This window comes from Podarcis bocagei (assembly GCF_964188305.1).
Source record: "Podarcis bocagei genome assembly, chromosome: 4".
NCBI lineage: Eukaryota > Metazoa > Chordata > Lepidosauria > Squamata > Lacertidae > Podarcis > Podarcis bocagei.
The window spans coordinates 49092980-49110467 of NC_138128.1; the positions used below are offsets into that span (position 1 = coordinate 49092980).

General features: G+C 41.0%; 1 protein-coding gene across 7 annotated transcripts in view; it reads right to left on the reverse strand.

The window, feature by feature from the left end:
• Window positions 1–17488, reverse strand: part of SORCS1 (sortilin related VPS10 domain containing receptor 1) — a 496054-nt gene that overhangs the window by 90179 nt on the left and 388387 nt on the right. For 6 of the 7 annotated variants that reach the window (XM_081192006.1, XM_081192004.1, XM_081192005.1 and 3 more), the window contains one exon: window positions 11989–16960. The exons of the other annotated variant lie outside the window; for it this stretch is intronic. In XM_081192006.1, coding sequence (XP_081048132.1) covers window positions 16896–16960 — 65 coding nt within the window. In that variant the 3' untranslated portion in view covers window positions 11989–16895. Of the gene's footprint in view, window positions 1–11988; window positions 16961–17488 lie in introns of those variants that run through there. 7 annotated transcript variants of the gene reach the window in all.

A 17488-nucleotide genomic window follows, 5' to 3' on the forward strand; every position in this document is an offset into this window, starting at 1 on the left:
TAGTCAAGACCGCATTTACCAGCTTCTTTACAAGAATATCACGTTGCCTAGTTTCTACAGTTTTGCTTCACTGTTCAGCTACTCCCATGATAATATGCTGTAGCTATATCCTTATAGGCAATGAAGTAATTAAAACAATATCCCAATGATTATTCCCACTGTGGAACCATAGATCACCAAGACTATCACAGCTGAGTCCTTGGTGAAGCTGTGTTGCATTGAAAGGCCTACAAAGAACGACTGATTCTGGGTTATGCTTTGCAGATTCTATTTGGGGAAGATGCTGGCGTATTCTGACATATTATAGCCTGGATTAGGTTTACAGTAAAAAATACTGGATTTGTTCTCAAAGGGAAGAGGCTACCCGCCACTTTGAAATAAGATTTCATTTACTTCACCTGCTTTCCATAATCCTTCTCCTTTTATGCTCCCTTTCTGTCAAACTGACATCTGCCTCATTTTTTCCCCTTCTTTTTCTTTTTCTGCATTTCCTGCCTCTAACAGGAGTTGGCCACCTGGCAACAGCATCTCTGCGACAAATGTTTTATCAGGGGTAGCCAACATTGTGCTCTTCAGATGCTGTTGAACTCCAATTCCTATCAGCCATAGCCAGCTTGACCAAGGATGATGGATTTTGTGGTCCAAAAACAACTGGAAGGCACTGGCACTGTGTTGGCTACCATTGGTTCTATCCATCCCTTGGAACAGTCATCTCCCTTTTTTGTTGGAGTATAGAAAATAGAATACAGTGATTGTGGTAGTATAAATGATTGAATGAACTAAGGAACAGAAGAGGGAGAGGTTCGAGTACAGCAAGAAGGAATTAACACTGAAAGGTGAAACGCTTCTGTTTAAACAATGGCAGAACTCTTAGTAAACTAGGAGGAACACAGAATCAAAAAATGCAGTTTTAAACAACCATAAAGGTTTGAGTAAAGCAGCCATGGAGAGACACAAAGAGTTTTAACAAGGAGAAATAGTGGAGATAGGTACCACACAAAAGCCAACAGGAAAAACGTAACACAACAGAGCCTTTTCCCCACCCCCTTCTTGCTGCATTCAAACCTTGTTTTAAACTGCCACTCATCACTCACTGTCATTCTCTAGCACATCTTTGCCGTTATTTAAAATGGCCACTTTTCCTCTTTCAGTATTCTTTCATCCGTGCTTTGCTCAAATCTCTGCCACTGTTTAAAACCACTTTTCCCATCTCAGTGACCAGTCTGCATCACTCCTTTTATCATGGCCAATGTTTTGAAGCCTGCCTTTACTATTATTTCTTTATTTTATTTCATAAAATGTATATACCACTTGATTGCAAAAAAAAAATCTCAAACTGGTTTATAAAAGATAAAATAGTAAAATCAAGAAATATTTACAACCTTGCTTTAAAACACACAAAAGTTAAAGTATTAAAACAGAATAAAATTACCTCAACTTTATAAGCGTCTGGTAGGCTTGTCTAAACAGGAAGGCTTTTAGCAGGTGCTTCTGTACCCACTATGATTGTATGCAAATCCAAAATTGTGGTGAAACACTACAAATCCTCAAATGGGACTGTGGTCTGACTATGTGCAAATTATCCAATATTCTCTTTCAAAGGTTATAGAGAAGTTAGAGCTGTTTTATTTATTCAGCCCAAAATGGATTTTCAATCCAATATTAATCACATTTACTTGGAATTAAGTCACATTGATTTCATTAATTATGCCCACTGAATATGTGTAGGACTGCTGCCTTTCATCCATAAGCAGGCTGACACAATTTTTGATTATTTGTTACTAGAATATGCACACAGAGTCCTTCCTTCACATCAGAACATATGATTTCTCTTTAAATGGAAGGGATAGATGCATTTCCCAGATGTCACTGTGATAGCATTCTGTTTCCACAACTCCCTGTGGATGAAAGATCGTTTCCAATCTTGAAAAAGATATTCAATTTGAAATTAGGTAAGTGCTTATTTGGCTGAAAGAAATTTGACAAACACAATCTTCTTAAGGGGCTTCAGGTGAAGAATATAGTCAGTGGAATTTAATTAGCAATTGAATTCTACAGTGGCTTGCTTCCAGTTGAAGCCCGCAGGTATCTGTAATGGTAATTAAAATGTCTGGCAGTTTATAAGTATAATCACCATAAAGTAAGAGAAATGCAAAATTCTAGGAAGTGACCTAGTATCACCATATAATTTCCTTGGCACCTGCAAGCAAAATTCAAACTGTGCGTTCATAATGTTTAATTACTAGTGGTGGTATTATTTTGAAATCTAACAAATTTATTTTATTTTTGTAAGGCTTGTGAAGCTATTTATTGGGCGATCATGCTTATTGGATGAAATTTCCTCCGATATGTAGGTATGCAAATCGGGATCTGGTTTATAATGATTTATTCTAGAGTTACCCCGCCCATAAATGACATGGCTTACATTTAAACTGAAAAGCAATAGCTCAAATGACAACTTTGCCTTGTGCCTATGAGTAAAGGACCAGACAATTGCCCCTCAAGGATCACAACATGCAAAAGGGGATGCAATGTTGTTTTTCTTCCACTGCCATGGAAGTGGGTAAGTGTGTGTGAAAGGTGGGTGTAGAGAGGGAGACAAGGTGACCTGTTTGCTTGGAAGTTGAGCTCTTCCAGGGCCTGCTTGCTGATTCTACTGCTAATTGTGAGCTGTCTCTTCCTCCCAGTCACCATTTTGCACTCTCCACAATTTCCTGGATCTAATGTGTGTGCATTTGTACCTGTGGGACGATGGTGACCCACCCCACGGTCTTTTTCTGGGGTCTGATAGTGGTGAGAAAAAGGATGAAAAGAGGCTGTCTGTTGGGGTATCCTGACCATTTATAGTGTCACACATGGCCTTTCCCCCAACTGGCCAGGCTAGAAAAAATAGCACTAGCACCTTTGCTTATTAAATGTGTTTATTTAAACAGCATTGTCTCATGCTTAAGGGAAGCAATCTTTTTCCACGATCCATTTTAAAAAGATACATTCATCAAAGTTGTGCACCATTTAAATGTATTTAAATTGCTTAATTAATCTGTGGGAGCTGGGATGAGGGAAATTAGATCATCTTTATTCAGTTGACAGCCCTAGTCATTACCATTTTGATAGGATGGGATAAACAGGAACAGAAAATAATAAGCAGAACATGCAAGTCAGAGCAATGGGAACGACAAGCAACAGGTAACCAAAGAGAGGTGTGCTGTAAGCAAGACCATGTCAAATCACAACCCAGCAAAAAGAGGTCAAGTGTGAAGCAGACATGTGCTCCAGCAAAGCTCTCTTGTGACATCCCTAGGATATTTACAAAGTTTTCTGTCTCTGAAATTCTCACTGGCTCCTTGTCCTTTTAGCTCACACTTCCTGAGAGAAAGAGAACCTCTTGATTTCTTGGCAGGCAAGATTTGAAATTGTACAAATCTCCTCAGGGCACCTTGTACTAGAAGAAAGCGTGCCTTTTAAATGCACAATTTTCTGTCCAGCATGAAAGCAGAAAGACGTTCAAAGATGCCAAAGTCAAAGGCTGGAGAGAGGCCTTTTAATCCCGCCACCAGGTATCTGAAGATAGCTGCAGAGTTTCATTTGTAGGCTGGAAGGTAATGCCATTTCATGCATCATCTGGTTAAAAAATAAATCTGCTGCTGCTCAAGTCCTAACTTCTCTGTCACCTCTTCTTGCAGATGATTTTCAGGCATATATATAGTGCAATTTTAGAATAAAATCTGATTCCAAAGCTTGAAATATTCACCGCTTGACTTCTCCTGTTCTATATTTGCTTGTCAGAAGCAGAATCCTTTTTTGAAAAAATAGCCTTGCCTCCTGCACACAAAACTTGCCCCACTATCTTGCACGATACACAATGTCAAAAAAGGCATTTTCAAGGGATAGACAATGTGATTGGTTCTGCTTTCCTAATCCGTCAGATGTACAAAGAAATCAACAAAATTGGGCTCTCTCCCTAGTTGATAGAAGTGCTTGTATGCGCTTGTGGCTTTCTAAAGATAAGCCATAGTGGAAAGATCATACACTTCAATATTTATTAGGTTAAAATACCTACATTTATTTTGCATTAGGTAAGAAACTAGCTATCCAAGGTGTCATTAGTGTCTTAAGAAAGTCCCTTCCAGTGGATCTGATAATGAGCAATATGCAACAGATTATTTTGGGGAAACTTACTTTCATAAACTAGTGCTTTTAAAAACTCTTTTCCCTTGAGTCATACAACTCTCCCTAAGCAAATCACAGAATTCTAGTTCTGAAATACAAATTCGCACAGCCTCCTTTCCCCCCCTAAGAGGCTGATTTCTTTGCTTTGAATTACCACATTCAAATGCACATCCTTCATTCTGGTGATTACAGTTAATTGCATAGGCTGTGTTTGGACTTAACACTAAGTGATGGCTTAGTATTACATGAATGAACCTAGCCTTCCCCCCAGGATTGCAAATGGCCTCCTTCACTCTTTCTCCCACAGGGCCAAGAAGAGGAGTTCAGAAGTTTTTGATCCTGCATTTATTTAACCTCAGCTTGTTATTTCATCCAAATGCTGTCTGCCTGTTTCACTGTGCTCACTAGATCGGATTCGAAGGAGTCAGTCAGTTATGGGGGAGTTATTGGTCAGTTATTCGTCAAATTAATACTTGGGATCTAATTTTTTATGATTCACTGACAGGAAACCATAGGAATCAACACAATCAATACCTATGAATTTAACTACTTCAAAAAATAGCCATGACTTCACTGTGCAAACAGGCACCAAAGAACGTCCCTTGTAATAGCCAGGGGGTCACCAACATGGTGCCCATGAGTGCAATGGCTTTTTAGAGTACCCCCCCCCAGTCACACACTGCCCCTTAAGGCCATGAGGAGGTGATGATAGTTATGTAGAAAAGAACACAGAGTTGATGGAAGTAGTGACACTTTCCTATTTCCTTTTTCAGCTCTATGTGCCTGTTAAGGCCCAGATAAATTCTGTTGTATCTGACTTGCTATCCAAATCCTTTGAAAGAGTAAAATGTGTGGGCATACCTTTTCAACTTCTGCCTGTTTGGAAGGGGGACTGATTCAGGGATGGGGTAGAGAAGTGATCAAAGTTTCCCGATGTCCCCATGGTCCTATAAGGTTGGTGACCCCTGCAAGAGTTCCCATCACCTTTCTTGAAAGAAGCAGTCACATGCTTTCTGACACCTGGCTGGATGAGTTTTGAATTCAATCAAACTGACAACTTGGTCCCCTCCACTGGGGGGTGGGGGCACCCCTCAGAGAAAAGCTCTGCACAAGATCCTTTCTCTGGGGAAGCCACATCATCTGAAACCTGGATTACCCGCCCACCAACATAATTTTACCATAATTTTATTTATTTCTCCTAATAATAGATGGCAGCTATCTGTGATTATCAGAAAGTTGAAGGGATGCCTCTGTAATGGGAAGAAAGAGCTGTATTTCTCTCTTTTACACACACACACACACACACACACACACACACACACACACACACTTTTCTAAGTACATATCTGCAAAAGTGTTATCTCTTAACAATATGAAACTGATGCCCATTATAAGTAAAGATGTCTATGCACCCATCCTTATCTGGGGCCACCAGGAGTATAAAGGGCGAAAAAATGACAACCAAAATTAACAATCAAGGTGGGCCTGTATGGAATCAGACGTGGCTGACTTCTGCTGTTGATGATCCTGTGCATCGCATAGGACTACAAAGGATTTAACCCACCTGGAACTCTTCCAACCATAAAAAAATTCCTTGGGCCACAGATGACTCATCTAACATCTTGTCATAAAGTGAAATAAACAGTATTATGCATGAATGTCCTAGATGCATTATTCACCTCTATGCAGTTAAGCAAAAGACAGGAAGATTGCTATCCATATGATTCATTTATTTCACCACCCTTTCCTATGGTAAGTTGATAAGAATAGCAAGAACACTGTGGCTCAGTCTGACAACATACTAGAGCAATTGCAGTGACTGATTCTAAACACAGCTGAGCATTCAAAACCTCTGGGGCAGAACTGGACTGGATTATACTTAAAAGTGGAGATTGATTGGCATAGAATATGGAAAGGAACAGCTAATCATCTCACTAAAATGAGGCCTTTAGGTAAGGTTTCTTTGTATAGTTTTTTATTGAGATTCTATTGAGAAAGGTCTTTCACAATCATAAGATAGTAATATAAATAAATAAATAAACTACGAAAATACCCATCTACCCCCCTTTACAGAGGTAAACAGGATCCGGATCCCACACTGCAAGACAAAGTACACTATAACATAAGACAGTACAATATAAAATACAACTATTACAATAAACCTAATAAGCTGTTTGAATATTTAGGTGTTGTCTTCCCCTTGCGTGGACAGGCGGAGTCCCCAGATCCTGCACGGTCCCCCCGTCATGTGGAATAATGACTCAAGACAATGTGCTATGGGATTAAATTGGCCACAACTTTATTGAATTTCAAATGTGGGTAGACCTTGGCTCAGGCATTGGGCGTTCTCCCTCCCCGGTCCCCAGCCGGGGACCTAGGGAGCATCAGGGTTATCCAGTGTGTGGGGGGGGGGATGGGCCGGCTCTGGAGAACATATGTTCAAGCAGAGATGGCCGCCCCCGTAACGCCGCCGCCGCAGGAGAGAGCAGTGATGACCTTTCGGTGTACGGCCAAAGCCTCCCTTCAGAAAACCCCTTTAACGGGGAACCCTGGTATCGCCGCTGGAAGAGGAAGATGGACAAAAGGATTCTGCCCAAGGCCTGATACCGCCAAAGTTGTGACGTTTTGCTACGGGAAAGGCGAAACCTGCCAATGCAGGGAAATTCCTTTCCGGCCCTTTAACAGCGACCTTAACGTAGCAGCGCCCGCATACCTGTGAAGAAAAGTTAACCTGCAAAACCTGTGAAGAAAAGTTAACCTGCAAAATAAGACATTAACTGAGGGTGGGTAGGGTGGGAGAAGCTCTGGAGCCAAGTGAGGATTCCTAGGTAAGATCCTCCCTCTATTGTGTGGGCAGGTAATCCCTCCCCTACCTGGCCTGGTCTCCTTGGCAACGCTTCCCCCAGGTGGGATTGGACAACTGACTGAGGTAGGCGGAGACCTCCAGGTATCCCATCTGAGGGAAGGCAAAGCCAAGCCTATGCTGTTGGGGCCGCTCTGGATCCAGGGGCTGCATGCGTCCACGCAAAGGGCGCCCCCCATTTTAAGCGGGGAGCGGTCATTCCTTTACCTTTCTACAATATGCAGGTTTTCTTCCTGGCAAATATGGAAGGATTTAAAAAATCACCCTAGGCTTCAGAGTGTCCACAACCATTTATATATTGTTATGACCATCCAACCACGCTCCTGCCAACTAAGGAAGAAATTAAGGTGTTCTGACCACCTTCCTAAGGTCATAAGAATTAGGCCAAAGATCCAACCTAGTCCACCATCCTGTTCTCAAAGTAGCTAACCTATAGGAAGCCCACAAGCAGAACATGAGAGCAAACGCATGCCCCATCCGTTCTAATTTCTAGCAACTGATATTCAGAAGCCTACTGTATCTGACATGGGAGGTAATACATAATCATGGCTAGTAGCCACTTATCCTCCATGAACCTTCTTTAAAGGCATCCAAGTTGGTGGCCTTTACTGCATCTTCTGATTGCAAATTCCATCCGTTAGCTATGCATGAAAGACCTTGTGTCAAGAGCTTGTCTAGGATGTAGGACATTCCTGAAAATATCAGTAGGGTGAAGCATTATCTCAGAGTGTAGAGTTTAGGAAGTCAAGAATATGAATTTGAATATGGTTCCAATATGCAGCCCCATCTACAAGGGAGTCACCAACCACAGCCATACTGTAGTTTGTCATTTTTAGATTCTAACATTGTAAACATCAATTTTCCTTCAGTTCCTATTTCCAACCTAGTGAGTGTCAGCGAACAGCTCCATTTCCCAACAGAAAAAGGCACTGCGTGTGTATTTTAAACTTTGTAGGCTGTTTCGTGATGATGTTTTGTTCCGATCCAGAAGAAAATGCTTGTGACTATTTCTGAAGCAACATTCTTCTGCACTTTCTAATCTCAGCATATCACAAGCATTAGTCAGTTCTGCACTTTATTATTCCATTTCATGGTGAAATGCTGTGACAGTATCTCATTAGCTGAAGTGGGGAAAATAGACTTTAAAAATAAACCCTGCACCCAATAAGGATCTGTATCTACTACCTCAGGTTGTGTCATTCTGAGCAATGAGTGATTGGAGAGATGCAGGCAGTGGAGGAGACAAATTTCTTTACATTAAATTAGAGATCATCAGGCAAAGATAACATGCTCACTGGTTATGATTTATGGCTGTCAGAACTAATGCTATTGTCAGAAATACAAATGGGAAATCTCTGCATAATTAAAAAGAAATAGCCAAATGTTCCTGACTTTCATCTTGCACTGTGTGAACTTTAAGAAGCAGTGCTGTTTAAGAACTTGAAATCACTAGTGTACTCTTATCTCTGCATTGTGTTCAAAATGAGGCAAATAGATATAGTACATTATGGAACTGGCATAACACCATTTTGTATGACCTGCATCCACTTAACACAGCGAAAGTAGATTCTATGCGAATATAGAAAACATTTCTTAAATAAACCTCAGTATCTATTTATACATTTTATTTATCTGCATTTCACTGCCTATTTGTACATGTCTGTAAATCCACAGCATATGTGGAGGCAGTATTTGCAAAAAGAAAAAGAAAAAGAAAAAAGAAAAGAAAAGGAAGAACAGAAGAAAAACAACTGAGAACAGAGTTTCCCAGGGCTTACTGTCCCTTCCCCCAGTACAGTTTATTGTTGGAAGCTGATTCCTTCCAAAGGTTTATTAATATGATGGTGTAAGAACATGGCAGCCCATGCTGGCTCCAACCTGTGGTAAGCCATTCATGTGAAGTCTTGATAGCCACTCAGAACCACAGATTTTTAAGTGGTTGAAACTGTTAAATACCTCTATTAGTGGCGTACTCATTACTCATTACTATTTTATTCACAAAATTCTGTTTGCTTCTGACTATTCTCCAGTGCACCAACAGGATCATAAGGGTGCTAAGCAAACCCATGTTCTTGAACCACACACCATGTGACATTAGTAGTAGTAGTTGCCTCTGAGCAACAGAACAGAAGCAGAAGGGCTGCATGCTCCCTGCCCATCTCCTCAAAAGGTTGTCCGACAGAGTCACCAAGGCCAATTCTGCCCCCAAACTGGACCTGGTTGAAATTAGCAGAGCTCTCCTCTCACTTCACCTCATACCACCTCACAGCAATAGCAATAAAGGGAGAGACAGATATTTTTACCCAGCTATGCTGCCAAATACACCAGTTCTTTCCAAGGATATCAGGACAAAAGGAATGAGGAGGTGAAAGGGGAACCAAAGCAGTTTTATTAACAAATAAACAGCAGGCATGCAAAGCATAAAATAAAACATACCTGACAGGGCCTACCCAATCTCCCCCTTCAGCTGCCCGGAGCCCCAGGTAGAGCAGCAGGAGAAAGACCCCGACCGTCGGTCTCCCACCATCAGGTTCTTTGATCAGAGTAGAAGCTCTCTGGGCCCCTCCCACCTATCACTTTTATAGCCTGCCTTGATGTAATCAAGTGCACCTGGCATTATTCATGATTAGCCCAGGACCCTGAGATGGAATTAATACAGAGCGGCTGAGAGTCTCCCACTACCTGCAGCCTGGCATCCAGCCAGCACTTGCAACACAGAAGAACCCAAGAAACTCCCGAGAGGTGTGTGAAACACAAGAATCCAGCAGACCTCAAACTAGGGATGTTAAAGGGAAAGGGACATGCCACCTAACTCCTCGAAATACAGTTGTCTTCCACATTTCCACTACACCAGCCTGTTACTATGTTAGAGAACACCCAGAAAGCCTATTCCTCATGTCAGGCCCTGCTGCCAGGATATCACTTACTCCATTAAGCAAGTTGCTCTTTCTTCCACATTAAATAGAAGGCCCTACTTTCATTCACAGAGGATATCCTGTTAGATTATTACACTGCAAAATTTTCTGTTTTTCTTAGCCAAATGGTGAATCTGGACCTCATTCACCCTCATTCATCATACAAAGGCCCTGGCCTTTCTGCAAGACTGCCCCCAAGGCTGAACCGCAGTAGCACCTGCAGTGAGGAGAGAGCTTTGTGGGGAAGGATGAGACAACTGACTTGAGTCCCTTAAGGAGGCAGCTATGTAGGCTCTTGCAATGACTGGACGATTCTGAGTTCTCACAAACATTCATGGACCCAAAACCTCACAAGACCCATGATTTATCACACATTGCTTGTAATAGCTTTGATTTATTTAGAGAAAAATGACGAGAAACTGTTATTGTTTTATACATTGCCTTGTTTCATGCCCCATGTCGATTGAACTGATGGAATCTTTCATTTATTATCTCCCCAAATAAGACCTAACACAGGAAAGGTTTCGTCTGGCACCTTTTAAAGCAGCGTGTTGTGCATTCATCAAGAGACCCAACTGGAACAAAATTGCTAATGGGGATGAAATTTACAAAGCAGAAGTGAAATTAAGAAGCCCTTAATTTCACCGACTACCCTTTCACAGTGGAAACTGAGAGGTGGTTAATCACACAGCAAGAGTAGTTGAACTAACTGGAAAGCGTCCCCCAAAAGGTGCAATCGGAAATTCTCATTTTACATGGAAAAAACACACACCTTTATGATGCAACCGTAATCCAAAGTGGGCAATGGTTGCTCTCTTCTCCACTGTGATCTCGTCTTTACTGATACTGTTCCCATATTCCTGGACTATTTCACACCACATCAGTTGACCAGAAAATACCCACTTCAATAACATGACCTATGCATATGACCCTGCCATCATGCAGCCCTATTCAAATGTATTTCATGATGTCTGACTTCATGAAGCCATCTGTTCCCCGTTTTGTAGTGCAAGACAGAAAAATGTCAGCAACAAGATTTGATCTATAGATTTGGATTTGATCTATGCCAGTGGTTCCCCCAACTATTTTTTCCTCCCAAACAACTTGAAGATTGCTGGACGTATTGGTGGACCACACAGGCATTACAATAAATACAATACAATATAGGGAATAAAAGATAAAAGAAGCAATAAAAAGATCAATCTGAATATTCAGTGCAATGAATGTGCCATCCCCCATTTTCAACCACAAATGCCGAGGCACACTGCATTGGATTTAATGCACCATTCTGTTGTTGTGACCTGCTCTGCGACCTTAGGATGAAGGGGGGCTTCTAGTGTTGCTTTAGCACAATTCCTAGCATTAATAGCAGTCTGTGTTTCAAGTGTTTCAATTTCAAGTCATGGCTTGAAATTGATTTGGTTTCTAAATCTGCTTATATGTTAGAGTGATTAGGTAAAGGTAAAGGGACCCCTGACCATTAGGCCCAGTTGTGGCCGACTCTGGGGTTGCGCCACTCATCTCGCTTTATTGGCCGTGGGAGCCGGCGTACAGCTTCCGGGTCATGTGGCCAGCATGACTAAGTCGCTTCTGGTGAACCAGAGCAGCGCACGGAAACGCCGTTTACCTTTCTGCCGGAGCGGTACCTATTTATCTACTTGCACTTTGACGTGCTTTCGAACTGCTAGGTTGGCAGGAGCAGGGACCGAACCGCCGACCTTCTGATTGGCAAGTCCTAGGCTCTGTGGTTTAACCCACAGCGCCACCAGCGTCCCTTTTGTTAGAGTGATTACTGCCTGATAATTAAGGTACAAGTCAGTTAGAAAATAAGCCATTTCAGACCCATTTATTTCAATGGGAGAGATTTAAGCATGAATGTTAATACTACAATGGAAATCAATGGGGCTTAGGCTTGATTTCACTCTAATACTTAAGCCAAAATTCTTATTTCTTCAATTTTACATTGTATGTACAAGTAAAACTTTTATTATTATTTTCGCAGTCAAGCAGTATACGATAATTGAACAAAACATCTGTGACTTTCTTTAGAGACAGAATCTGTTTAATAAATATGACTGTAAAAGCAATAAACAATAGCAATTATACATTACACTACATAGTATCCAACAAAAAGGGGGGGATTACATCAAAAAGTCATTTCAAAATTAGCAGTAAATCCAATGCTATAAGAGAGAGAAAAACATTCAAACTGACCTATAAAAATAACTTGGCTAACACTGGACTTCCATGGCCTATTAGAATTGTGAGGGTTACTATACAGTGAACATTGACTACTTTCCCAGCCACCCGAGAGTTACAGCTGTAGACACATGAGTGATGCCAAATGTTGTAGCAAAAGGTGCAGAGGAATTTGAAAAACCATCAGCAGCAGACATAAATCATTTAGAAGTTCCCAGTTTTTCTTCAAATGTGTTCATTTGGGACTAAAATTCAACTTCTGAGGTGAATATATATCTATGTGCAGGGCAGCCCTCAGTTACATCCCTGACATCTTTTTTCACTTAGTCACCTCCTTGACATGTCTTAGCATTATGGCTTGCTGAGCTCCAAGCAAAAATCTTGAAGCTTTTCCAGAGAAGCAACTGTTGGTGCTTACCAAGGGAGATGGTCATATGCAAGTTCTGACCATTACTATGTCTCTGTGTTCTTGTTAGTAGTAACACTCAGCTTCATTCTAAGGGGCTACAGATGAGAAAGTGACTATATAAATTTATATTGCACTTCCTTGTGGCAAAACATGGCTCACCTGCACTCATCAGCTGTATACTAAAAGCACGTGGCATGGCCAAACTCGATGGTTGCTCGGGTAGGAAAGGCCTAAAACCCAGCAACATGGGATCTTGCCATGTGGAAACAAGGACCCAATCTGGCCCAAATCTACTCAAAGAGGTGCAAACTTGTGATCTGAAGCACCCATCAGAGCATTCATATGAGAAGCCATAAATGTGTGGTGGGGGTGTGGGGGTGGCAACTCACTTTTCATTCTCCCATCCATGCTAAAATGATTGTGTGAATTGGTCTATAAACAATTTAAGTCAGGGTACCTATATCCAAGTGGATTTGACCCCACTAAATCAAACAGAAATTCACATTCTGATCCTAAATATTTGTATAGCTGTTTGAATACATCTGTGTTGCAGCAGTTACATCAGCACCCTGTCATCTAGATTAAATACCTATCAGATTAAATTGCATTGGAGCAGGTTGTTTATAAATATGACTATGGTTTGCACATATGCAAATGATGGTTTGTAATATTCAATAAGCTCCACAGAAGACAAAAGGTGAGCCATATTTTAGGATAAGGCACAGGTGAGCCATACCTGTGTTTGCTGCCTCAACTGTAGTGACTCTGTCATTACTCTGTAGGGTCAAAACAAATTCAATACCTTGCTAAACAAATACGGTAATCAGAATACACAAAGAGCAGCAGGCTGAATAATAATAACCATAAATATTTTCTTGTTTATTTCCTAACATAACTTTTCTTTTCTATTTTTACCTGCTTACAAGAAGAAACAATAATAAAGCCTAAGGATTGTGTTATACATGAACTCACAAGAAGAAACAATAGGAAAAGATAAGAAAAGACAAAATGTATTAATATTGGGATTAGTTTCATAGGTTATATACTGTACATATGAACTGTATATGTTGCACATACTGGGCTAGACCTTTACGTTAGGAAATAACCAATAAAATGTTTATGGTTATTATTATTCAGCCTGTTGCACTTTGTGTATTGTGATTACTCTGTAGGGTACTGGCTCCCCCCCTCCCCCAATGCCCACAAGTGCCATAGCTTAATAAATGGTAGGCTGGCCAGCAACACCAGCACAACAGGACTGAAATGCAGCAATGTATTTGTATAGGGCTTTGTGCTCTACCTCCCCATCCTCTCTCTTTGCTGGAACTGAAGGTTGGAATTCAACTAGCATCAGCGTTATCTGATTTCAATGATTTTTAGGTTTCATTTTTTAAAGTCCTGCTATGTAATGAAGTGGTAGAAGAATGCATTGTAGGATCCTTATGGATCAGCCTATTAGTTTTTTGCAGCAGACCAGGAATTGTGTGTGTGTGTTTTAAAAACAGCAGTTAGTTATAATACTTTTGTCATTATCAAGACGTTCACATTTTTCAGTACTCATTCTGAAATCCATAATCTCACAGTGCACACTTAACAATTTTAAGCTATAAGAGTTCAAGCATTTGAACTGTTGAATTTTTGATGGAGTCAGAAGAACCTGCACACACAATTCATTATTTGATTCAATTTAAGCAATCCCCCAATTAGCTGCAGACTGAATAAAGATTGCTGAAAGAGATGAAAAGGGAACCAGTCTTAGGTATGATCTGCAGCAGCCTTCCTCAGCCTCAACAGAGGTTTCAGACTATAATTTCCATCATCCCTGACCATTGGCTGGGGGTGATAGAAGCTGTCTGCCAAAACTTCTGGATAGCACCAGCTTGGGAAAGGCTGCTTGACAGAAATCAGTGTGAACATCTGGAAGTAACTTGAATTGACTGGATTATTGACGTGGATATTAGCTGTTGGTACAAACTGCTTTCAGATGCCTGAAAAAGATTCCATCATTGCATCCAGTCACATAGAAGCCATTGAATACCAGTGTTTGAAGGCCTCAGTTCTAATACGAAGTGGCTAGTCCTTATACCCCAACTTTATTTCCCTAATTAAAGGGAATGGCCAAAAAAAGGATCCAATCCAGAGTTGGAATATGGAGCTCCCAAAATTAATTTGATACCACTATGATAGAATTGTAGGGACCCCGAGGATCATCTAGTCCAATATATCCTGCAATGGAGAAATCTACATGTGTACATGGAGATCATGGGAACTGTACTTCCCATTATGACCAACTTTGTACTCCCCTAATGTGTGTGAACATAAAATATATTTGAAAGCCTGCAGCCCTCAGGTTGTAAATTGCCTTATCCAGATTATTACTGGACATCAGCACCAGTAGGGCGTTGGGGAGGCAGTGCTCCAGTCTGGACTTATTGGACTGTAATCAATATTGCACCAGCAGTGTTCCACTTTATGCAGTGGGACTCTCATCTTCTTATGTGCCCCCAAAATCTGCTCCAGGGCATCCCCCAACCCTCTGGTGTAGATATTGAGGGTGCATGGGGGTGGAGAGGAGAGGATGTGTAGTGCAAGTGGGAGACTGGGGAATGAGTGATACAAATTCAAGATCAATAGGCCACATCTGATGGACTAAATCTAGCTCCTGAAATAATTTCAGTTTAATTTGTAGCACTTGTAGCTGGACCTAGTTGTGATGAGTCCCTGGTGATGTGATCAGAGCAGAGCAATGACAATGATTAATCTGAGTTCTAACAGCTTTGAAACTGATAGGAGGACATGTCTTGTTCATTAAGATGAAGAGCAGTGCATATAGCATGAAGATAAGAAAGTTTCACTGCTTTATTTTTGGTAACAGGTGTACCATTATCCAGCCATAGGATGGGACAAGAAATATTATGTGAGTGGACCTTATATATACCTTGGTGTCTTTTACATCCTCAGCTTGTGGGGCTCTCTAAGAGCACATTGTAAGAGCTTATTGTACTATGTGCAGCTCTAGCACTCGCACCAGGAGTTGCAAAACTATTATTCTTGAGCACGTCCTCTGCAAGCTGAAAGTGGTTTTTTGTTTTTTAAGGATTTGTGCTCATGATCTATACACTAATTGCTCGATCTGTTAGGCCAGATGGAACAATGGAGCAAAATAAATGTTTGTGTACAGTATGGGAAATACTGTATGCCTGCCACAAATTGCACTCAGCTTTCTTTAAAACTATTCCTGTCAGAATAGAATAGTCAGAATGCTGGAAAAAACACATGAAGGAACTGATGCAGATGCTAAGCAGGACTGAATCAATTTGGACTGGATAGCACCATTCCTTTTTCATTCTTGATTGCAATGGTTATGTGCAGAATGTAACTAACAACAATCAGAGAGTGAAATGTATTTTATGGTTAGATACTTCAAAGGTCAGTCTTGGAGTAGCTAGTTCTTTATCCCATATGATATGGATGGGAAAACTGTGTTTGATGGAACTCCAGCTCCCACCATCCTTTATTGCCTGCTCTGCTGGCTAGAGCTGATGGGAGCTGAAGTCCAGGAACATTTGGACAGCCACACTGCCCTAGAAAGGCATGAATGAAGGGACAACATGTTTAGGAAATAATTTGATTCTGCCAGTGAAAGGAACTTGACCTGCATCTGGACCTTGAACTGTATCTGAACAAGCTAAAAACAGCTTTAGACAAAGGAACATCACAAGACAAAAAGTAAAAGTCCAAACAGAGACATCTGAAAAACATAAACAACCCCCCTAAGAACATTGTGATGCCATCAAACTCTAGTGCAGATTTTTTGTGAGTATTTGACACTGCATTCCTATGCATGTCTACTCAGTAGAAAGCCTCACTGAGTTCAGTGGGGCTTACTTCTAAGTCTGTGTGTATAGGATTGCAGGTGCAGGAATGTAGACTGGAGTGGCAAATCCACCTACAATCTTGCAGTGCTAAAAGCATAAGTTATACCGAAAGTCAGGAACTTCCACCCCCTCCCACAAAGACCCCATGCACGTTCTTGGCCTATATTCATTATGAATCACTTACAAATTAAACCTTGATTAGAAAAGAAGAGAGAAGAGGATTAAGAGGAAGTGTTTTTTTCCTTCCTCTTTTACTCCATTAAAATAGAGCACCTGTACACTGCAGTTCCCAATATGTTATCCAAATGACATCCACATGCACAGGCTTAAAGCTAAAAACCCCTTTGTCGTCAGAAGAATCAAAAAGTCCAAAAGCAGTGATTGGTTTCCTTTTTTTCTTTTTATACATATATATATATATATCAGGGTGAAGGGGACAGAGATAGACCGGTGTCCTTGTTTCAAACATTTATACAGGTAGGGATTTCTTTTGTGCTTTGTGTCTCAGCAACTGTGGAAATACTTCCTGCGGCAGAGAAAAACAACAACAAAAGGAGAGTTAGCAAAGCGAGCAGGAGCAGAAAGTTTCTCAATATCATGTCAATTGTCTTTGGATTTAATTGTTTCTTCCTAACACACCATGCACCCAGAATATCTGCTTGTCATTTAGAAGGCAGACTGTAATGTCTTGTTCCTGTACTAATGAATATGACTTAACCATGTCAAATTATGGAGTGGCAGATGAGGGAGAGGAGGAATGGGACTAGCAGTGTTCCTCTGAGAAGCAGCACAATGCTTTTAATGGCATTTGAAATGAAATACAAGGTGTCAGAGATCTGACAATCTGCCGGTGCATTTGTCTTTGTGTTCCCACCCAGTGACTGTCAGATGTGAACTGAGTCAGTTTTCATATCCAGTGGTTAATTTTTAAAGAAAGAGCACCAGAGGCTCTCATTCTGCATGTAAGCAGTACCTTCTGCCATAAAACTCCTTATCTCTGGGAATATCCAAAGCCCTCCAGCAGAACCGGTTGTCATGAAAGAGAAATAGGGAG